This window comes from Hibiscus syriacus, unplaced genomic scaffold (assembly GCF_006381635.1).
Source record: "Hibiscus syriacus cultivar Baekdansim isolate YM2019G1 unplaced genomic scaffold, ASM638163v2 tig00113726_pilon, whole genome shotgun sequence".
Lineage (NCBI taxonomy): Eukaryota > Viridiplantae > Streptophyta > Magnoliopsida > Malvales > Malvaceae > Hibiscus > Hibiscus syriacus.
In genome coordinates this window covers 3,703,821-3,727,961 of record NW_024063472.1, presented here as the reverse complement: position 1 = coordinate 3,727,961, position 24,141 = coordinate 3,703,821, and the positions used below count along the sequence as shown (strand labels likewise).

At 36.3% G+C, this 24,141-nt stretch overlaps 1 protein-coding gene across 1 annotated transcript in view; it reads right to left on the bottom strand.

The window, feature by feature from the left end:
* Nucleotides 1-6,581: 6,581 nt before the first annotated feature.
* Nucleotides 6,582-24,141, bottom strand: part of LOC120187882 (callose synthase 7-like) — a 41,804-nt gene continuing 24,244 nt past the window's right edge. The window contains 26 exon segments of the mRNA XM_039191482.1: nucleotides 6,582-6,916; nucleotides 7,892-8,077; nucleotides 8,314-8,364; nucleotides 8,494-8,908; nucleotides 8,910-9,289; nucleotides 9,596-9,825; nucleotides 9,898-10,010; nucleotides 10,649-10,732; nucleotides 10,874-10,992; nucleotides 11,172-11,294; nucleotides 12,422-12,533; nucleotides 12,622-12,799; nucleotides 12,911-12,979; nucleotides 13,071-13,196; nucleotides 13,273-13,382; nucleotides 13,726-13,877; nucleotides 15,532-15,643; nucleotides 15,717-15,820; nucleotides 15,928-16,051; nucleotides 16,190-16,353; nucleotides 16,444-16,525; nucleotides 16,627-16,721; nucleotides 16,895-16,999; nucleotides 17,173-17,259; nucleotides 17,377-17,429; nucleotides 17,550-17,631. Of these exon segments, the coding sequence (XP_039047413.1) occupies nucleotides 6,662-6,916; nucleotides 7,892-8,077; nucleotides 8,314-8,364; nucleotides 8,494-8,908; nucleotides 8,910-9,289; nucleotides 9,596-9,825; nucleotides 9,898-10,010; nucleotides 10,649-10,732; nucleotides 10,874-10,992; nucleotides 11,172-11,294; nucleotides 12,422-12,533; nucleotides 12,622-12,799; nucleotides 12,911-12,979; nucleotides 13,071-13,196; nucleotides 13,273-13,382; nucleotides 13,726-13,877; nucleotides 15,532-15,643; nucleotides 15,717-15,820; nucleotides 15,928-16,051; nucleotides 16,190-16,353; nucleotides 16,444-16,525; nucleotides 16,627-16,721; nucleotides 16,895-16,999; nucleotides 17,173-17,259; nucleotides 17,377-17,429; nucleotides 17,550-17,631 (3,711 nt within the window). The 3' untranslated portion in view covers nucleotides 6,582-6,661.

The following is a 24,141-nucleotide window of genomic DNA, read 5'->3' as shown; positions in this document are numbered from 1 at the left end:
GGAATCAATTCGACTTTGGCTATAAGGTTAGGGTCACAGAGCGGTAACATCTCCCAATTTCATTTCTGGAGTCGGGTCAGAATTTATCGGATAAGAACTCTCACATTACTCGTGAGGTACTTTACATAATTAAGACAAACTTTACTGGTATTCCTTTATGCATAGGTCGAGTCCTATCAGATAGGAAACGTAAGTCAGCTCGTTATAGAGAAGAGCTCGACTTTGGAGTACCGACTTAGAGAAGTAAGGTTGTAGTCTAGGGGCATGTACTGACCAGACATCTTTTGACATTCGATCGGCCGGTCTATCTACAAAAATTTGACTCAACCTAGGCTCTGATACCACTAAATGTAACCCCTTCAGATCGATACAGGTGGCCCGATCCTATCTGGGTGTCACATTAGGGCCATCGGAGCGACCCATTGTAAAATTCTCATAAAAATTAAATTTTTTTGTTCAAACGTGTAAAATCATAAAATATTTATAAACATAAAAGTAAAATTTAACATTATTAAAAAAATAAAACAGATTTCAGACTCGGATATAAAATCAAACTACAAGGTACATGCCAGCTAATCACATACACCGTACTCCGCAAGCAATGCAGGTGGAACTCCCATACTGATGTCAAAAGCTACATTGGTTTGATTCTTTCAACCTGAAATAGTGAGTAGCAGGGTGAGCTTTGAAAAGCTCAGTAATACAAAACTACCACATGATGCTACAGGACATACATATAAGAGATAAGTATTTATTTCCTTATTGATTCGGACATATACAGATTCTTATGCTGAGCTAAGGTCTTAGTGATATCTCAAGTAGTAACAAACAATAAGCAATCAGTTCAGAGAGAAATATTTCGAATGTCTGAGTTCAGGAGATCAGAATAGATTGTCTAGTGTGTTCCCGCAAAACCAGTGAAAATGTACATATCTTTTTTTTAAACAGTAGCAGTTTAAAACTTATTTTACAAAAGCCATAGTAAGACCCTCCATCCAAACACCAATATGCAGTTCCCCAGAACTGCATCCATAAGGATTTACCCTAGGCCCCAATTAGCATAGATGTTAACCTAAGGGAGCACCTTTGGTCCATAATGTCTTACCCTAGCCGAAAAGTAGGTGCCAACCTGAGGGAAGTTCCCTCAGAGCCATAAAGTCTTACCCAAAAGCACATAGCAGTGGTTTCATCCCTAAAGAAGTGCCTTAGGGTCCATAAGGTCTTACCACTAGGCCCAGGAGCGCACAAGAGTCACCTTAGGTCCATAAGGAATTACTAGTCGGTGCTGAACCTATACAAGGAATTACCAACAGCGACTGAACCTGCCAGAGATAGGAATTACCAGTCGGTGGTGAACCTATACAAGGAATTACCAACAGCGACTGAACCTATTAGAGCCTTCATACTAGATCCCAGAGTACCCCAAATAATAACATTTTCAGTCAATAACCAGAGATAGTAGAAATCAAAGCAGAGATCAGAACAAAAATTAGAGAAAACATCCATGTGATCAGGGAACACACTAGAGGTTCCATATATTATTCGTAGGTACAAGATAATATTATCGGCAAAAAAATACGGATCTTCAGTATACTGATAGATTGCCAGAATTTAGGATCACTATCGAAAGAGTTCATTAGCTGACAGGATCATCAGTTATTCAGAATGTGATTTATCAGGATCATATAGTATTCATATATTTTTTGGATGCACTAAGTATTCAGAAGGGTATTTATAATCATTTACATCTGAGTTACTTGTGTTTTCAGATATGACCAGAGTGATTCCATTATTCAGGAAATCAGAAACATTTTGGGTATCAGGTTCCTGGAAAATTCTTAGTGATTTAAGCTGATATGGAAGAAATGAAGATTCAGGGCATTTACGATTTGTGTCCATCTATCAGAATATCGAGTTAACTCGAGCTGAACAACTCCCATCACTAATGCATATCAACCAGTCAATTTGTTGCATTTTCAGGGTAGTCACTCTTTAATACCAACAACTCTTGTCCATAGATTATCTTCAGAATCATTGTTGAATAGATCTTAAGGAGACTAACAAATATTCTATTGGTCTTTATTTCATTTCTACCTCGGTCACTTCGGAGTTTCCTGAGTAATTCTATCGTTTCGAAAATTTGAATGCATACAAACTTCCATTTCGTTTAATTTGATCATATAATATAATCATATTGGTATACAAGGTTTATTTGTTCATTTCAAAGTTGATAGTATTAGTTATTCTAGGGCTTGGACGTGATTCAAATCATATTACACTTTAAGGGTATTATCGTCATTTTATTCAATTCTGTCATTGGCATTACTTCAGGTAACTTAGGCTTGAAAGTATTCTAGTTCCAATAAAGTTTAGAGAACTTTGCTCATTTGCTCACTGGGGGATAATTTGTACAAGGTCATTTTCGTAATTTTATCACATGGTGTTATTTTTGGTAATTTTATTCCAAATATTTCCAACATTTAACCCTTAATGAGATTAATTAGAATTTTTGAGTCATCTGAGGCTTTTACAGTATTCTGTCTTTATTCCAAATTTAATTTGAGTGCAATGATAATTAACTACATCTCATAGACCAATTATATACATTCATGCATGTACTAATTATCAATGGGTTCTGAAAAGCATACAAGGGGTAGTAGAGTATTATCTCGATTTTCGTGCCATATCAATAGACCCTTTAAACTCCATTCGATCACTCTCGAACTTGAATCCAACGTCTAATAATTCTTCGGATACAAAGTAAACAAATTTACGTAGAAACTAAACTTAAATGAGAAACCAACTTGAATATGAAGATAAAACCTTGAAAAATGGCTTATTGGGTGCGAATTTGGCAAAACAAACTTCAAAATCAGCTCAGGATGTCTAAAAACTAAATTATAGCTTTCCAAAAAATTTAATTTTTTTTGTCAAATTCAACGGTTGACCGATTAAAGTCAACGGTCACCTCTGACCAAAGTCAACAAGTCGGGTCAAAGTTAACGATTCGGGTTGGGCATACGGGTCGATTCTGCTTGGACCAGTTCGGGTCTATCCAGACCAGCTGAACTTGTTCCTTAAATTTCTTGGAACGGCCGGAGACCCAACGCGCACTGTCGGCGCATGGCGGTGGAATCCTAGACCATTTCCACCGGCCGATCACTCCCAACACAAATAGGAATTCATTTACACCCAAAACCAATCCAATATCACACTTAAACCATACCAAACTCACCCACAAACCGATCGGAACTTACCCAAACGACGGACCGACGACGGCGCATCCACGTTGAACAAAACCGGTCGGGTTTTGAGCGCACGACGTCAATAAGTTCAATGGTGCATGCAGTGAGGCGAGAAAATGCCGGTGGTGGCCAGAATCGTCGAAAATGAGCAGCGACCAGGGGGTTTTCGACGGAATTTCCTAGCGTGATTTACAACGAAAAGCACTTATTCAGAACGGGCTAGGGGTCGGGTTTTTATCACTGTTTGACGATGAGTCTATAGATGGCGTCAGAGCGACAAACAGTGGTCGGACAGCAACGGAATGTGGTGGCAAAGGAGGGTCGATAGGGAGATAGATTTGGAGTTAATTTTTGGGGAAAAACCAGACTAATCGGGGAAGGGGGTTTAAATTTTTATTGATAATAAAAATGGGTAAATTCAAGTTCTAATCCCTAAAGTCCCTATTATTCACACTTTAACCCCTAAATTTCCAAAAATTATCAATCTCATCCTATAATTGAATTAAAAAAATGATTTTAACTTCTCATTTAAAATCGGGGTGTGACAAAAAATCATAGTCAACCACATACACACAGATAACAAATTTTAAATATAAATATACTTGTTCAACATGACTACTATCAATATGCATAAAGTCCTCTATCCAACGGGTACGAAATTTGAAAAGGTAATATTGCTTCCCGTCTTCTGAGCATGTGTGACATATTCAATAAGGATACTCTGAGACAAACAGTAAATATAAGTGTCAAGAAATCATAAACTTTAATTTATTCGATCACTATCCCATAAATTATTTTTTACCTGAAAAGACAGAGGCATAAATAACTTCTTTTGCGTAGGCACTTCTCTCAAGTGCAAATCGTACACATACATATCTATAAACTATTAAATATTTGAAAATAATACAAACATTTATATTAAAAACAAATAAAATAATTTAATATTGATTATGTATAACATTAAAAAATTTAAATTGTAATACCTAATTAAATAACCATATTTCTGGAAATAGTACGAACATTGGCGACCTCCAAATAATTACTCTTGGCCATGTAAATAGTGTTGGATGTACCATTCCAACTGTCAAAATTTGTACAAATTATGTGTTCTTCAAGTGTTAAAAACTCCAAATATTGCATATACGCATCATTTATCGTACATGTTTTTTTGGCATTTTCTGATAACAAATCACCTGACTTATATATATACTGCATGAAAAACATAACTCTTACAAACATTTTTACAACATTAAACTCAAACTTTAACATGAAAAATATCCAATAAAGAATGATTTATACATACCTTGGTATTCGTTTTACATGTTGTAGGTTTTTTTTTTTCAATTCTACATCTTTCGACTTTGGATCATCAGTAAAATCTAACCTTGTGGTCGAACATCTCAAACGTTTTCTCTATTGTGACCCATTCATCTTTGACAAAGCCGCATGACTATTAGACATTTTAGGCCCAATTTTTCTAACTATTGGAGTTTCCTTCAATGTAACTAATTGACTAGGATATCGACTGGGACTAAATTGAAAGTTAAAAACCTCGACCGAATTTTTTTTAAAACCATCACTATTAGTCTTGCAGTTGTTTGCAGAGTTAACATTAAGTTTTCTTTTGCCACTACGTTCTAATGAGGGAGAAGAATAATCACAATCACAATTAATAAAAGGAGACAAACTTGGTTTTTAAATACCACTCTCGGTTTGATCATCCAATGGTGTAACACTTATTCCTTCTTTCATGTTTGATTTATTTTTAAAACTCCCGCCTTTCAATGAAACGCTATGTAAATTCGTCACTTCTGATATATTATTTAAAGCATCATCCTTTAATTATCGACTATGCATACCTTCTCCTTTTACTGAAGCACCATCCTGTATTGAACTTTTAACGTTACTCGGTGTTAATATGCTCACTAATTTCCCAAATTGGTCATTTAATATTTAAAATTGTCCTTTAAATTTTCCAATTGGCCATGCATTATAGTAAATTCATTTTCAATTTTTTGCATCGATTGCATGAGTGTCTCGAACTTGTGATAACTCACAAAAGTTCTAATCTTATTCTCGTGTACAACTTTAGTTTTTTCCTACATGTATATAAAACAATAATATTAAAAATATAAAAAATATACCGACAAAACAAATGCATCACAAGTATTAAAAATTCAGTTACTTATAATGAGTGCACATTGTTCTTGGTCTTCTTTGAACTCATGTTGATATGAGGTTTACACTTCATCATCTTAACTTGTTTTGAGGGCGTTAAGTTTAGATCTATCATCTACGTATAAAAAATAAAGTATAAGACTGAACCAAACAAACCAAGCATACTGTACCAATACAATACAAGAGTGTATCTATACACGAAGACGTATTAAAAAAAGTAAAGAATTGGGGTACCGATACACTATAGGGATCGATACATGGATGCTCGAGTACCAGTACACTGGCAGTGTGTATCGGTACACCCTTCACGATTTGAAAAACAAGAATAGGGAATTGGATTGAAAAAAAAAACCCAGATTTCAACGTAAAAATTAAGGTTAAATTGTTCTAATTAGGATTCTAGGAAAGGAATTTTGGAAATCAATTAAGGAATTCGGGTTATACAATTGGAGGAATTTTAAAATTAGGGTTAGGGTTTAAGAAATTTAGCATTGAGGATAAACAATGAGAGGGGGAACTCCAACACCGACAACCACAACCACTGCCGATGAAGGTGCCGACAGCCGGTTAGCCACCACCCTCCAGTGACGACTTAGATGAAACACCAAGTTTGAATCAAAACAAAATTATTCTAGCTTACCTCAACGGTTGGTTACGCAAACAGCGACGAACAACGTCCACATAGGTAGGGATGGACGACAATGATTTAATTGAAGGAGGAAGATGAAACCGGCAACAACGACTGCAACGATGAGAAAATCACAGCTTTTTTAAAAAAGAGTTTTGTAATTAGGGATTACTATTTAAACTAATTATACAAAAATATTAAAAAACAATTTAATTAAGAATTGTGATTTATTTAAAATTGCAATTACATTTTAACTAAAATATAATTATACATTAAAAACCTTATAATATTATCGTTTTACAATTTAATTTATCGGTGCTCATTGTTACTGGTACTCATCGCCGCTCGCCGAACGCACAAAAATCATCCATTTTCTTTTTAATAATAAGAGGGATCTTCAATGAAAATAAGAATTGTAGTAAAAGAAATTATAAGCAAAATACTCCACAACTTGGACTCTGCAAACATATATTTATTTACATTTTACAGATTACATGAAAGATTAATGCCGACCTCAAAGCTTAAAAGATGAAAGATGTAATAAATACTAAGTTGGTCTAAAAAAGATTACAAAAAGGATAACAATGGGTGCTGGACAGCAAACGAATTTTCAAGCATACTTGATTGGGGAGATGTTGTCTTTCTCTTTTCTTCCAGCAAGGATCATCGAAATCTGGAGTCCTCTGCTAAATGCTTGGTTGAAGAGCAATCGGGTTTGAAACTCGGACACGAACGGGAACCATGATAAGATAGCTATGGGCATGAACAATATAAGACCCATGATATACTCGTATGCCCTTGCAAGCTCCTTTATTGAGTCCCAGAATTTTAAGCTTTTCAACACCGGCCTCAATGCTTGTCCAATCTATGAATCCCACCACCAAAACAAAGAAAAAAAGAACATGAGAATACTGCAATTAACCCTATTTTGCTTGGACTCTTCATCTATATTCAGGTACTTGTGCCCAACACCTATGTCCGATGCATATTCGGACACGGGTAACGGAATATAACCCTTCAACCCATTACAGATGCATATCCGTATCTGACATTCATATCCAAGTAACATAGTAGCATATAAAGGACAATTTATCGTATGTTTCAAATCTTTGAAGTTCTTAACACCATCTTCAGAAAGAAAATATACTCATGCATTAGTAGTTTTCTACTGCATCAACTGGCTAGAATGAAGAACGTTCTCTAACTCTGATACAAGGTATAAAGCAATACTCTAGAGCAAAATATTTACAAACTTTAGGAATCACTGCTAGTTTTAGTTGGACTATTTGTTTTCCATAAAATACATATGTTCGATGCCTATGCCCGAAACAATAAAAAAATGGGTATAAAGGTATGATCCTCCAAATATATGGATTTTTTTTAAAAAAAATCAAATCAAGCATACTCAAATCCAGGTAAGAAAAGGTGAAGATAGGTTGTAATTAAAGCATGAGTCATACTTGTTCTTCAAGAGAGATTCTAAAACCTTTTGTGTTAATGTCATATACTGAGCATGTTACGTGAGAGACCAATAAGCATGCAATAATTAAACCAAGCAGCTGCTACTGTATGCCATTAAATATATGTTACGTGAGAGACCAATAAGCATGCAACAATTAAATCTAGCATACTCAAATCCAGGTAAGAAAAGGTAAAGATAGGTTGTAATTAAGGCATGAGTCATACTTGTTCTTCAAGAGAGATTCTAAAACCTTTTGTGTTAATGTCATATACTGAGCATGTTACGTGAGAGACCAATAAGCATGCAATAATTAAACCAAGCAGCTGCTACTGTATGCCATTAAATATATGGTAGTATATCTGAAGTTTCATAACTTACGAGGAGAATTGCCCATCCAGTGGGCAAGAAGGCAAGGGTGGCAGCAAACACATCTGAAATTGTTAGTCCACATACTACAAATAGCACAGTCATGACCGACAAAAACCCGAGGAATAGAAGTGCCTTGAGAATCCTGAACATGAGTTGAAAGTCGGTACCAAATCTCCGCCTACCCATTGATACCATCTGTGAACATGGGGGGAATACATAAACAGGAAAAGTTAAACATTCACATCTATGGTATTTAAAAAAGGTTAAAAGAATGAGGACATGGTTAAGTAGCCAGTTATTTAAACATGAAGATACAGTCATGAGAAGCCTGTAATTGGAGGAGCATATTTCCAGTTCTTTAAACATGAAACTACTCTGACCAGGTCTCTCATTTATGCTTGAACAAATTTGCTTAAAGCTTCATTGCATACCTTTAACACTAACAGTGCCGTTAGCATAACAAGCCAAGAAAGTCCATAAACCTACAAGGATAATAAGTTGGAAGTTGAGAAGGAAGTATGAAATAGAAAATAAAGAAAAATTCCCATAACAATAGACAAGGATTAGTAGGCAAAAGCAAAGTGTAGAAAGATGAACTTCGAAAATTATACCAAAATGTTTTTGCCGTGATGAGCTATATCAAGGTGGTAGACAATCCCATATTGGTAAACAAAGAAGCGAAATGCAAGGATAATCTCAAGCAGCCTTCCCCTAATATTTGTGAATTTGAGGTGTTCTTGTTCTTCTTCCCACCATGATTCCCAACTTTTATTTGGCTGGATACCAATACCACCACGGTTTCCCATCCACCTCTTCCAATCTGTCCAGTCATCCACTGTTTTTTGCCAGTCAAAACCAGATGGGTTGAACACAAAAGGGGCAAACAACCAGGACCCAACAAGGAACCACATGGAGACTGTTATGAACATATAAAGGCTTGAACTGCGATAGGATTCCCCATAAACTTCATAGAGAACCAAGAGAATGAGAAGCTCCAACCCTTTTACAAAATGACTTCTAGAGTACTGTGTAGTTATCCCCAAACTTTGCATGAAAAACAACAAAGCCACGACCAGTAGCTCGATATTTAGAACCTCCGTGCAAGATAGTTCTTCCAAAATAATGTGCTTTTGTACCAAGCTGGAAAGTAAAGAATACAGAGGCAAGTTGTAGCTGCATGATGACAAAGTCGCCCAGAGCAGTACGAAACCCTTTTTCCAGGCCAATTTCCATAACCATGGGCAGCACCAGCAACAGGCCCAGCTGGAAGACGGACTGTGTTGCCAAAGCTTCTTCAAGGGCCTTGCTCTGACGTATGGTTGCATTCTCAAGGATCTCTTCTTCCAGTCCACTCATAACCATGTAAAAACGTCCATATAAGAATACATATACTGTAAGGACTGTAACCTGAAACATAGTAATTCCCAAATGCTGTAAGTCTTTATTTTGGAAACGAACACAGTCATTTATTTTGGCTCTTCTTTCCTTCATTTTTTTTTCAAATGAAAAAGCAGCTGAGTTACGGTGATATGATAATCCATTGAACTACTCAGCAATGAAGTGCTCAAACTTTAAATATTATAAAAGAATGTTACCCAGATCATTTAAGAATAATACTTCATCTTGAAAACTGATCAGACTATATAAAATTCTTAGCTAAGTAAACTAGTCAACAAAAATTTGGAGCAGTCCCATTTACTCTAATTAACATACCATGCTACTGAAATAGAAGCCCACGGTTGTAAAATAGAATGATAACATTCTATAGAAATCAAACCGACGGCCAAGCCGATAAGCATCCCGACTGAGTGTCTGCTCTCCATTTCCATTGGCAACCTTAGCCTCAAAGGCAGATATCTGATTCATTCCAACATCACGCCCCTTACCAACTTGGATATATTCATGATGTGTTACATAACCCCCACGCAAAGTAGAATTGAACCCTGAAAAAAACAGCATAATTAACAAGCAGATTATAGCTTTTATGCTAGAGAATTGAACTGACTGAAGATTACCAGCAAATATATCCTCGCTCAAGTTAATAATTTTGGAAGCTTTGCTTATGCCACCTCTTGTTACATGGAAGATTCTGTCAAATATATCAGGATGACCATAATGGAATCTCACCCTGGAATGATAACATAAAAACAGTAAAGAGACTTGTATGATAAAGCAACAACAGTAGAGTTGTTCAAGCTCAACAAAACCTTGCACGGCCATTAATTTTGGAATTTGTACAATCATGCCCTTTTAATAATTTAACTGATAGTACATATAAAAAGACAAACATCAATAAATAAGTGTTAACTATGGATTTGAGAGGATTTTGATTTGAATGGTTTGTCTTGCCACTTCCATACCATTGAATAAATATGTGAATATACACAAGATTACAGGATAATTTTTAGCTAAATCTATGGCTGATATCGCTCTCTTTACAACAGTATAAAATAGCTATGGAAAGAGAAAATTATGGCTGCTATCTCTCTATTTAAAGCGGTATAAAATAGCTATGGGAAGAGAAAATTATGACTGGTATCTTACTATTTTCAGTAGTATAAAATAGTTACACAGAGAATTATATCGGTAACAAGTACTAAATACAGAAAACTAACAGGGTAAGTTAATGAATTTGTTCATGAACTCTCTCTCTCTGTGTCTTTCATTAAGATCCTTTAATGTATACACAGTATGGGTCAAATAGGAATGTCAGTCATTCAATGTAACATCACATAATGTCAAGGATTTAAGAAAGTTCAGTCCTACCTCAGAGGATTTGCTAGGATACGTTGCCCAATTGTAACAAAACTAGTCTCTTGATTAGACATGAACCAAGCTAGAGAAGAAACACTGTCAAACAAATATAAGCAAGTACAAGTATTAATACTATCAAACTGTTCTGTGTAACATCTTGCCACATTTTCACAGCTTAATCACAGTTATCATCCCTAAACATACCAAGCGAATTCAACAAGATATTGGTAAACTCACCTTCCAGTAAATATATGCTCCCTTAAGCCCAATATTGATGGCTCTCTCCCCTTGCGGCGAGGTTTTAGAAGTTCCTCCAAAACATTTCTCATCTTATAAGCCTCTTCAAAATAATTGTCCTGAAAACAAAGAACGGAAAAACAATGTGTAGTTTTGTCATTGAAACTGGTAAACAAGGTTAAAATTCTACAAATTATTTCCATTTTTGTAAGTCTCTTCAAAGTAATTATCCTCCAAAAACATTGAAAAGAATAAAAGAACTTGTGAATGCATCTTTAAAATAGGTAAAGCAGGCTACCTGATTCATGTCTATGGTCTGAAGGGCTTCTCCCCGAGTAAAAATAATTGCATGATTTTGATTTTCAGGCTTCCCTTCACCGATTTCTGTAGGGGGGCCTGGCAGTTTGATCCGATATATTTCCTAGGAATATTGTCATTCCCCCATTTATTTATTAATAACATGAAACAAATGAAACAGGTAGCATAAAAGTTTGAAAGCATCAAGTAAAATTTCACAAAGAAGAATTCAGGAGTGATATGAACATTTTGCAAAAATGGATGGCTACCTCAAGCCTAAAATCTTAATCATTTCTAATGGTCTTTCCTTTTACATAATTACCAGTATTGAAATGGCCAATCTTCAAAATCTCTAATATCCATCTTATGTCAGACTTGAAACACCATTTCTAGCATTAAAAGGATTGATGGTATAAAGTTTTTATTTTTCTTTAAAAAAAAGTCGCAATTCACTTTAGAATGTACTCTGTACCTTAAAATTTGGATTTAATAACATTAAGGATAAGATAAATGAGGCAAGCATGATACGATATGGACATGCATAAATGGGAAAAATCACTCATCCAATATAGGCAAATTACATAAACCTTCACCAATTTGCTGCCTTAGTGTGATAAGTAAAAACAAACCAAACCAAATAAAATTTGCGTAGAATATATTGTTAAAGATAAAGGTTGGACTGGTAATTTGTTTAATAAATTGATAACTCAACTGGCACACTCCTGGTAATTCTATGGGTTTGAATTCACATCTTTGTATTCATGTCGTGCTTGTAACACGTTGATAATGACACAGCGATGTTCAGGTCTAATGAACGTTGACCAACATAAGGCAAAAGTGAAAGATATTGACTCCTACTGCTTGTATCAATAGGCAAACCTTTTAAAAAAAATTCAATTAATCTAACACGTTTGCAACCATTCAAAACATTATTAGCATTTAAAATTCATATATTTAACAATTAATTGTACTTCAGTATATTAATAATGTCATTTTCTACCTAGATGTTAATACATTTCATCCAATTAAACAGGGAATTGTCTATGGTGTCTTGTGACATTTTTAATAAACACGTGATGTTGTACCAGTTCTTAACCTTGCAATATGCGGACTTTGAAACATAATTAGGTTAAGATAGCATGAAATTCAACCCCTATAATGTTTGAAAATTTTATCTGTATAACAGGATGTCATGAAATACATACTCCACATTCCAAGTTAAATTGATATTAGACAAGTGATGTCTCATACCTCGTCCAACTTTTCACCTCCCTTAACAAGAACGGAATAATAAAGCTTCTGAGATATTCCCTTTACTGTCTCCTCTCTTTCATCAATATAAGCAACACGCAGAGATGGATACCTTTGCAGTTTCAAAATATATAAAGATGCATTCAAATTTCTATTCTACTTGTTGAACCATGAGATTGAAATAGTGAGCACCTACTTACGTTAACATGAGATTTAGAATGTTGAGGTAACAACTGCGGTCTCGCGCATCAGAAGATTTTTTCTGAGCCCCATAGATTTGACAAGAAACAACATAGGTGAACTTCATATTGGCCAGAGCTTGTGCTTGTTCTATGTATCTTGGATCATCCTCAAAGACCTGGAAGCCTCCCAAAATTGCTACAAGGGAACAAATGAATACTTCAAGATAGTATCATCACATCACCTTTTAAAGAAACTGGACGTAGAAGACATTTATTTGGAGTTGCAATATCCAAACGGAAAACAAACCAGAGTCTTCTGAAAACTCTAAACAGTATTGGAGTTCCAGAGCCTGCCTGTAGTACATCATCCCTCTCACTGGCAGAAATACATAATGACACAGCTCAAGTAAGAATCAAAATAACTAAAGTTAGTGAAAATAAAACAATATCTTTTTATGTTCCCATACCTGTTCTGGAGAGCGTCTGTCCTCTATAAGATACCCACTTTCGGATTTCTTCATTGTTCTGAGGCTCCTCATTCTCATTTTTTGATGCAACAGATGGCACTCGCTCTAGAAAGTGGTTCCACTCATCTAATTTACAGTTGCAGATGTCCAGTTAGTCAAACGCTTTTGATAAAGCATAATATAGCAAGAGATTGCAAATTACCTGGATATATTCTCTGTAAGTAAAACAGAATTGATATTCCATCCTCATTTTCCTTATGGAGTTCCTCGTCTGAATAAAGAACATCTTCTTTGTAGTATGGAGTCAAAACACTGAATAAGAGAAGCAGTATAAGTGAGAGTAGAGAGGCATCCATCTAAATACTACATCTTCTAATAGAGATAACCACGACGCCCCAAGTTCATCTTATACAGAATTCAGAATCACAGTAACCGATTATGATGATGCTTAAAAGGAAAATAAAAGCTTATTGTACTTTAAACAACTAAAAACAACGATCCAATTAAAGCAACACACCCCCACTGACTGTTGTAAAAACGACTTTTAGCCCACTAACATAAAAAATATCATTAAAAGAAAATTTACCCCTTTGCCAGTCCTTGTTTCAAATAAGCAAACAGTGACTTTTACTAATATGGTATCCTGTAAACTGACCTAAAGGAAAGCATGTCACGGATTTTCGGAGCACTTGGCATATTCATAAATAAGGAGTTTGCAAAAAATGTGATGCGGCGCCGAGCCTCCAGATTTGGAGGCACATTTATGGCTGATTCTTTAACAGTCAAAAGCAAATATAGCCGATTTATCTGCAAAAAAACAAAAGAAAAACATATGTATAATTATATATAGGAATAAAACATTCTCTGAAAATAGCATGGTTTTCAGAACCGGGCCTGTTAGCGAACGGGTCATGCTATCTGTTCACTGGTTCAACCGGTCGAACCGGTCCGACCAGTCGGAAGAACCAGACGACGTCATAATTATTTAAAAAATTAAATAAAAATACCAAAAATATTTAATAAAAAATAATTTTTTATATCACAAGTTATATTCAAAGCAAGTCATAACATATATAAGTTAAAAATCATAAAATCAAGTGAAACAAAATGATTCAAATTAACTATAACATAATATTTAAGGTAAAACATATTAAATAATAAATATAATTATATAACTATAATTAAAAAATAAATTTGGGGCTAAAAAAATCATAACAAAATGATATTAATTGGTTTAAATTTTTTTTTAAAAACAATCCCACATGACTAAGAAACATAGAAGAGCATCCCAAAAGTCTAAAGAGTAAAAATATGATAACAAAACAATCCCACATGGCTAAGAAACATAGAAGAGCATCCCAACTAACTTCTATAAATAATAGAGGTAATTTGACATTCAAAATCATGGAGCCTTTTGGTGAGCATTGAGTGAACTATTCTTTCACTTCAATCAAGCTCGAATTTTAGGCTTCAATCGAGCTTCTAATTTTTTTTTTTAGTTCAAGCCTTTTTGAGTTCAATTTTTAATATTATATTTCGAGTTCGAGTTGAACTTGATAGTTTTTAGCTCGTGAGTTTGAGTCGAGTTGAGCTTACTTTTAAAGTTTTCAAGTTCGAGTCGAGCTCAGCAATACTCGAGTTCGACTTGGCTCGTTTAACAAACGATGTCGTTTGGTTTAATTTTTTTTAAAAAAAAAACAAAATTGGCGGTTTTTCTCGGTTTTTTCCGGTTTTCAGCTGGTCCGGTTCGAACGATTCAGCGGTTCCGACCGGTTCACTAATAGCGGTTCAACCAGTGTAGATTGAACCGGACTAGACAGCAATTCCCGGTTGAACCGGCCGGTCCGGTTTTCAAAACAGTGGAAAATAGTTACATGATTTTTTTTTCAGGATTACGTTTTTTTTCTTTGAGGAGCGGGGATCTAAAGGAAGACTGATTTTGGAATCGGACTGTTTGAAGGCCTTGGAGTGGGTCAAAAATCCTGGTTCTTGTCCAGCTTTGTTTGAATCTTTGGTCAAGGAAATTTGTGCAGTGGTGGTGCATAAAAATATAATTGTAAGGCATATTCAGAGATGTTGCAATTGGGAGGCTGACGAGCTTGCAAAGTCGGAAATTGGGTAACTGTTTCTAATTCAGCCTACTGTTTTGCTGTGTATAGGATATCTGGTTGTTTTGTAAGGTGGGGCAAGTCTTGATAAGTTAGGGATATGGTTTTTGATGAGATGTCAGCAGATTGTTGGTCATTTTTGAGGTTGTATTTTGGTTTTGTCTGGCTGTAATGAACTCTTGATGTACTTGGTATTTAAGGAATAAAATTTTGAGGTACTCTTTTCCTCCTAATGTCCGTTAAACTATCTTCGTAGCTTGATGGGTATGAAGGAGTTTTTAACGAGGCCTCCTATTTTTATAAAAAAAATAGTTACATGATAAATGACCAATACGAGTCCATCTCAAATATACCTTCTCCCTCCACATCTTCTGTTGGATAAGGCTAATATTTATCTTTTCAAATCTCTGCTCTTTCCTATCATTTTGAGCACTTCCAGCATGACGGTGAGCTCTTCCAATGATTCTACAAAGAAAAACTTGTAAGTTATTCTTTCCCAACATCAAATCCCAAAAGGTTTTTATTTTCCGGAACTTACTCACTGCCATTGAGCATAACATCCTGTGTAATAATCTCCATGATATCCTGCAGTACATTGATTATCTGAGATCTGAATGTATCAGCATCTTCCATTTCGGAAAGCTGCCAACATAGAGAGAGAGAGAGACTTTAGCAATCAGAAAATACCATATCATGAATGAGCTCTATATACCTAGAGAAGTTAAGAAAATGTAAAGAAAGAATCTTACCAGGATCCCTAGAAACTTGTCTAACCTATTGCTGAGTGCAGGCAGCCCACTCATCCGAAAGTCTGTCAAAAATCTCCCCTGTTGTGTGCTAATGTCGACTTCATAACAAATTTCTCTAACAATCCTAGAAGTAAAGAGGAGAAATTCTTAGACATTTTAATAGAGAAAAAGGGGATATTTTCATTGCTAAACAAGCCACGAAACGATTTAAGATCACGTTAAGAAGTAGTTCAAGTTCATAATATGGCTGCTTCAGCCTTACATCCTGTCCGCTTCATCTTCCAGAAGGTTATATATTATATCTCTGAGAGTTTCATAACATTCTATGACTGCTGAGTGCATATAATCATCAGCTGCTATCTTCTTAAACAAGTCTGCGTCATTCTTCTTTTTAAAATCTTTTGCCATGTCCAATGCAATAGGAATCTGTCAAGTGTTATAAACCAGACACTAAGTACGATACAGGATCTTGCATAGAGCTTCAAATTAAAATAGAAAACTGCTACAGCTATCAACCTTGCTAGCAAGCAAGAAAGGGGGCCACTGGACAACAGAGACATCACTTGATGAAGATGGTACAAGTAGCAAATCTCTATCCCTGGACAATAACGTCAAAAGAAAATATCAGATTTCTGTATATATTGCATTTAAGATTTAATAAATTTCATTGACAGACAATTTAGAGAGGAATTCCCCAACCTATTGCTGATCAGATCCTGCATCCTCATAGAAAGTATGAACTTATTCCAAACCAGAGAAAAACTTGCAATATTCTTTCTTTCTGTTGCCTCGTCCTGTCATGTTGAAATGATCACTTTTAGCAAAGAAACAACAAAAGGAAGTACAGGCTCCACCACTCTATCCTGATATTGCCTTCTAAAAGGAACCATAATTCAACTTTGATACGCTGATGATTAAGACAATTAAGAGCAACCACATAAACACTGCAGCATCACTTGAGCACTACCAGAGGCCTTTTTCTGTTATGATGATTTGATGATGGAACAAGACGACGACAAAAGGCTCTAGGAACAGATTCAAATCTAGACCGCAACATCCCCAATGTCCTTATCTGAAAATAGCAATTTAAGGGGAGAAAACATTAAAAGACAATCACGATTGTCTAACCACCAGAGATACATAAGTAATTTTGTTTTCACAAAAATTACATAGATTTCATAGGGAAACTAATATTTTTCTTTGAGAAATGTGTCTTGAAGGTATAAGAACAAGTTGGCCACTAACCTCGCCCAAATGGCTGAAAGCACCATGAATCCCACCAAAAAGAGTAGAAAATATAGCATACCATATTTGAGCATCCATAAAATATACCTATAGGGAAATAAAACAAAAACTAGTTACTAAATATACACAAACTATTTAATGATTTTAAGTACCCACAACGGTATAATTTCTTTCATTCCCAAAACTTTCTACATGCTAAATTACCAGGACAATTGGAGACCAAATTGCAATGACAACTCCAATGTTGTGAGTTTTGACTACAGAAGATGAAGCATAACTTAGTACAGGCCATGGCCACATAAAGAAAAAAAATTAAAACAAGGTAAAGAATAGTATATGCAGAAAGAGGGAAGGGTAAGAATTGATGAAGGCCATACCCTCTGAAAAGAATTCATGCCACTGATAATTATCCACATGCAAATCCATGATTATCTTCGTCGGTTCAACTAGTGGCAGTATCTATCAGCAAATCACATAAAAATCACCCTCAAAATTTTTCACATATGATTTAGGGAAAGAAATAAGGTAAAAAGCAACTTCTTTAAATGTGTTCAAGCAAGTTCAATATATGTCAGAAAACAAATTCCTAAATTAGAAATATTATGTAGGATTATGTGAATATTGTTTTAGTAGTTACAATCCCTAACTTTAAGGGATTGTATCTCTCCCTAGAATTAGTTACTTTCCTAGCTTAAGAGTTTCCTAAGTTAAGATTACAGACAGTGTATAAACGTGTAACAAATCCTACAAAATAGAGACAAGTTTTACAGTGAATTACTCAACTTTTAACATGGTATCATAGCTGTTTTAAGCTTATTTTTGGGTCTTGTAAATCTCTTTTTAAGCAACCTCTTCTTCTCCCTAAACCCATCCCTTAAGTGTGTATTGTTAGCCCAATAAAAACATGGTTGAGGTGGTCGATACCAGCAGTTCTGAAACTGTTCAAGAAGGCACAATGAATGAAGAGAGTTATTTTAACCCGATGGGTGATTTGCAAAATATACAAGCTGCCTATAAGTTGAACGGAAAAAACTACCTTAAATGGTCTCAGCTAGTTTGTACATTCCTAAAAGCTAGAGGTAAGTTAAGTCATCTTCTTGGAACTGGACCTAAGGAGGGAGGTCCTAGGTTTGATTCTTGGGAATGAAAAGAATTCATTAGTCATGTCTTGGTTATGGAATTCAATGATGCCAGAGATCAGTGAAACTTGCATGTTTCTCAACACTGCCCAAGAGATATTGGAGGCTGTAAAACAAACTTACTCAAAGGTTAAAGATGCTGCCCAGATTTATGAAATCAAGAGCAAGATTTCTTCCACCAAGCAGGGAAACAGATCAATCACTGAGTACTCTAATCTACTACAAAATCTTTGGCAGGAGACGGATCACTACCAGCGTATCCAAATGAGGTGCAGTGACGATGCAGCAACCCTAAAGAGGTTTGTTGAAAAAGATAGAATTTATGATTTTCTTGCTAGACTAAAAATTGAATTCCATGTAATGAGAGTCCAGATTCTTGGAAAGGAAGAACTGCCCTCACTAAATGAAGCTATTGCAATCATTCGTGATGAGAAAGGAATAAGAGGAGTAATGATTGAAAACAGTCAAGTGGAGAGTTCAACCTTAGTCACTAAAGTTGTAACCAAGCGGAAATTGGTTTAGAACAGCAGATCACTAAATAAAATAAACCAAAAGCATCAAAAACAGTGAATAGGGACTCTCTATGGTGCACCGACTGCAAGAAACCACGTCACACAAAAGAGAAGTGCTAGAGACTTCATGGAAAGCCACAAACAGCAAGTAGAAATTTTTCAGAAAAATAAAGATCATTAAGGGGACAAGGAAGAGCTTATAAAACCAAACACTTGGTTGAGGACTGTCATGAACAACCTGTTGAGTTCAACAAAGAAGAAATAGAGAAACTGAAGAACTTGCTAGGGTCACTAGAAAAAGCCCACTCTATCGGTACATGTAGTCTAGTTTTTTCAGGTATATCCTCTTCTCAGGACTCTAAGGCCTCGGATTTACCTACCCAAATCTCTTGGGTAATTGACTTAGGAGCTATAGACAATATGACCAATTCTTTGCTCAGATTTATCACTTATACACCCTTTCCTAGCAATAGAAAAATAACAGTTGAAGATGATACTATGATAACAGTTGGTGGCCAAGGAGATATTGTTATAAGCAAGACCTTTACAAAAAAAGATGGAGAGAGCGAGAGAGCGTGAGAGCAGATATTCTGAAGGCAAAGAAGGAGAGGTTCATGGAGGGGGTACTTGGTCTGCGTTCGTTGATTATCTTAGTAGAAGAGTGAACAGAAGAACATTAGGGGAACTTTTTAGTTATCATGGAAAAGTTATTAGGGTGTTTATTCCTTTTATTAACAACAGACCAAAATACAAGGATTGTACGTTTGCATTTGTCCCTTTTGCTAGCAAGAAGGATCTGTGCAATGCGGTGGAGAAAATGAACAATGTCAGGATCGATGGGATGATAATTTCTGTTTCAGTAGCTAAATATGACAAGTTAGCTGGGATGAAGAATCGTGAAGGGAATACTGAGGAGGGCTTAAAAAGGGTAGAAAAAGGAGAGTGGAAGGGCAGTCGAATGGCTTCTTCAGCGCAAGTGAATGAGAAAATGGAACGAATGAACAAGTTCAATGATGGAAGAACTTATAGAGACATTGTGGTTGGGGTGAAAAAAGTTCCAGAAGGTCATCAAGTAAACAGTCAAAAGAATACACAGGAAGAGAAGAAATCTTTGGATGTATTTATTCCAATGAAAGAGAGATTATGGTTGAGATCTTCACTTACTGGCATTTGCAAAGAGATTTTTGAAGTAGAATTTGTGCAGAAAGCCTTACGAAATGAGGGCTTCAAAGTTAAGGTGATAAGGTGGGGATGTGCAAAGAATGCGTGTCTGGTGGTGTTTCAGTCGGTGGATGAGAGAAGAATTGCAATGGAAGAAAAATGGGAAGCTCTAACGTTCCGGTTTGATATATTGGAGCCGGTGGTAGAGGAGGGGGGTATCCCATTAGCTTATTGTGCGATTTCAATAATTGGTGTCCCATTAAATTGTTGGTCGGTCCTGTTCTTTACTAGCTTAGCATCCAGATGGGGTAAGGTTGTAAAAATCCAAGATCAAACTGCGCATAGAGTGGATTGCAGAGTGGCGCAGCTGCTACTAAGGGTTGAGAGTCCTTTTGACATTCCAAAACAAACCATCATCACTACCTATGGGAGAAAATTCATGATTAAAATTAAAGTTGATGGTGCTGAGGGATTTTTCCCAGAATTATCAGATATGGAGATAGAAGAAGCTGCAGAGAATCCATGGGAGGAAAGCTCTTCGGAGTGGAGCAATGAAGACGTGCAGATTCGGCAAGAAGAGCAGGAGGCAGTTCAGGAGTTGTCAGTAACCAAAAATAGGATTGAGTATGGGGTTAGAAGTTCTCAACATGGCAAAAACACAACTACTGAGGGAGGTTTGAATTTAAACATAGGAAGGGAAAATACATTTGACTTGTGCAAAGAAGTGACAGAAGTAGGTGATGTCTCTACACAGCGGGAAAAGTCAGAAGAAGTTAATGAAGGGAGAGAAAATGAGAAAAGTTTGGGAGGTGTCCTTAGAGAGCATGATATAGTTGACTGCGAAAATGGGCCTATTAGGGGCCCGGTTTTAAATTTCAGGAGTGGGCTGGAGCAAGAGGAGGAGAGACTAAACAAGGGTGACTGTTTCGAAATAACAGAAAATAATGCTATGCAAGGTCAAACTTCTGTGCAAGTGGGATCTGTTTCCCTGTCCTCCAAAAGGAATTCGGAGACTGTATATGGGAGTAAATTGAGAAGGGGCATATACAAACATGTTTATTCAAGATCTAGGTCGAGGGGAACTAGGAGCTATTTAGGTACAAGTTCGGATTATGTATATAGCAATGAGGAGGAGGAGGGGATAGAGGCATTAGAGAGCTGGAATGTTAGTAAATTGTTGGGGGTCACATTTAGAGGGGGAAAAAAAGCTTTTATGAACAGAGCAATTCCATTGATTAAGGAGAGAGGAGTACATGGGGGGAATTAAGGGGTGATGGTTTACAAGGTTTTGATAGGATATAGATGATTAGTTAGAATTTACTGACTTGGAATGTTAGAGGTTTGGGTAGGAGAATAAAGGCTAGAGCTGTAAGGAGGATTGTTGATAAGATGAAGCCTTTAATTTTTTTCATTCAGGAATCGAAAAAGGAAGTGTTGACCCCGTTGGTTGTGAGGAAAATGGGAGGTAATTTGTTGACAGCATCGGTAATTTCAGCATCTGAAGGTTCTGCTGGAGGTTTGATTACTTTGTGGAATGAGGTAGAGTGTAAGGTTATAGAGGAGGTCATCCATAGGAGATATGTAGCAGTTAAGGGTATTATTTATGAGGCACAAGAAGCATGTTGGTTCATAAATGTGTATGGTCCTAGTGTTGATTCAGAAAAGGAGGCGTTTTTGGGGAGTTGTTATCATTCTTAGAGAATATAGATTGTCCAATGTGTCTCGGAGGAGATTTCAATGTGGTAATGTCACAGGAAGAGAAGATCGGAGGTGCAGTTAACTTAGCTACAATGTTTGCTTTCAAAGATTTTGTGAGCAAAGCTAATCTTCTGGATTTGCCTATGGTTGGAGGCAGATTTACATGGTACAACAATAGAGATATCCCAACTTATGAGCGGCTAGATCGATTCCTAGTGGACCAAAGATTTTTATCTTTGTTTCCTATGATCTCTCAAAGACTCCTAGAAAGGTCTGTTTCTGACCATAACAACATCTTGCTGGAAAATAGGGGCTGGAATTGGGGCCCTAAACCGTTCAAATTGTTTAATTATGTCTTGGAAGAGGATGGGTTTTGTAAGATGATGGAAGGAGAACTTGTTAAGCTTTGTGATGTGGAGAATAGGCAACCAATCTCTAGTGTACTAAAAGGAATGCAGGGAGCAGTGAAGAAATGGTCTAGGAAGGGCTATCTTGAGATTCCTGGGAAAATAAATAGGTTGGAAAAAGAAATTCAGGTGATGGAACTTAATTTGCAACAAGGTCTCTCCATGGTGTCTATGAAGAACCTAGTGGTAGCAAAGAAAGAGCTGTGGGACTTGTATAAAAAAGATGAACTGATTTGGCTTCAAAAGTCAAGATTGAAGTGGAATTTGAATGGGGATAAAAACGCCAGATTTTTCCATCAGTGTGCAAGAGGTAGAGGGAGGAGAAATAACATCAAATCCATCAAAGTTGATAATGAAGACATTTCAGATCCAAAACTAATTAAAGATTCGGTGGTGCACTTTTTCAAGGGGTTGTTAAACCAGGACAATACATTGGAAGTTGAAGAACTGGACTTGGATTTTTTAAAGCTTTCGGAACAGCAGAGTATGGCCCTAGAGAAGCCTTTCTCTGAAGAGGAAATTTGGGGTGTAATCGCTAATTCGGATAGTAACAAAGCACCTGGTCCTGATGGACTGAATTTAGGCTTTTTTAAGAAGTTTTGGCCAAATCTGAAGGAAGTTTTGCTGCTGTTTTTTAAGGAATTTTATGAGGGTAAGGAATGGGACATGGAAACAAACCACTCTTTCCTCTCTCTTATTCCAAAGAGAGACAATCCGGAGGGGCTTAAAGACTTTAGGCCTATTAGTCTTGTTGGGGGTTTCTACAAAATTCTTTCAAAAGTTCTAACTAGAAGGTTAAGCTTGTGTATTAATGATGTTATTAGTCCATCACAATTCGCATTTATTCCGGGGAGACATATTTTAGATTGTGCGTTTATAGCAAATGAAGGCATCGATTGTTGGAGGAAAAAAGGATTGAAGGGAGTTGTCTTTAAGGTGGACTTCAAAAGAGCTTTTGATTCGGTTGATTGGAAGATCTTGTTGAAAATAATGAGTAAAATGGGATTTGGAGTTAGATGGAGCTCTTGGATGTATAAATGTGTTTCAACAGCTTCCATTTCAGTCTTGGTAAATGGCACTCCTACGGAGAAAATCAACATTACTAGAGGTCTAAGGCAGGGCTGCTCGTTATCCCCTTTGTTGTTTAATTTGGGAGGGGAATTGCTACATTTAATGTTGGTGAAAGCAGTGAACAAGGGGCTTTTCTCGGGTTTTGAATTAGGCTCTAATGATCGTTCTTTCATGTTATCTCATTTGCAATTCGCGGATGACCTAATAATTTTTAGTAAGGCTTCTAGTCATGATTTGGTGAATATTAGGAGGGTGCTTCTAATTTATGAACTGCTGGTGGGTTTGAAGTTGAATTTGTCCAAGAGTATAATTTTTGGAATTAACGTGGGAGAGGAGGAGTTAGTTTCATGGGCAAAGGAAATAGGGTGTGTAAAGGGAGTTTTTCCATCGGAGTATTTAGGTCTTCCATTGGGGGCCAAGAGGAATTCCTTTTCCATGTGGGAACCGGTAGTTCAAAAATTTTATAAGAGTTTGGCTGGTTGGAAGGCCAAGTCTTTATCTCTGGCTGGAAGGGCTGTCTTGGTCAAATCCGTGTTGTGCTCTCTTCCAATATACTTCCTTTCTATTTTTCGGATCCCTAGTAGCGTTCTCAACAAATTAAACTCTATCATGGCATCGTTTTTATGGGGGGGAGCATCAGAGAAAAAGAACATTCATTGGATTAAGTGGGATTTGGTGTGTAAGCCTAAGAAGTTGGGGGGTTTAGGGATCCCGAATCTGTTGTTATTAAACAGGGCTCTTTTGGGGAAATGGGTGTGGAAATTTGCTGTAGAGAAAAACTTTTGGTGGAAATCTGTTTTGTGCTGTGTCTACAATTTGGATCCTAATTCTTTGATGATTCGGAATTCTTGGACAGCTCGTACTTCTTGGATTTGGAGAGGAGTTGTTAAGAATTTCTTTTCATGTGATGCATTTGGGGACTGTTTTAGGAGAAATTTGTGTGTTAGAGCAGGAAATGGAGAAACAGTTAAGTTTTGGCAT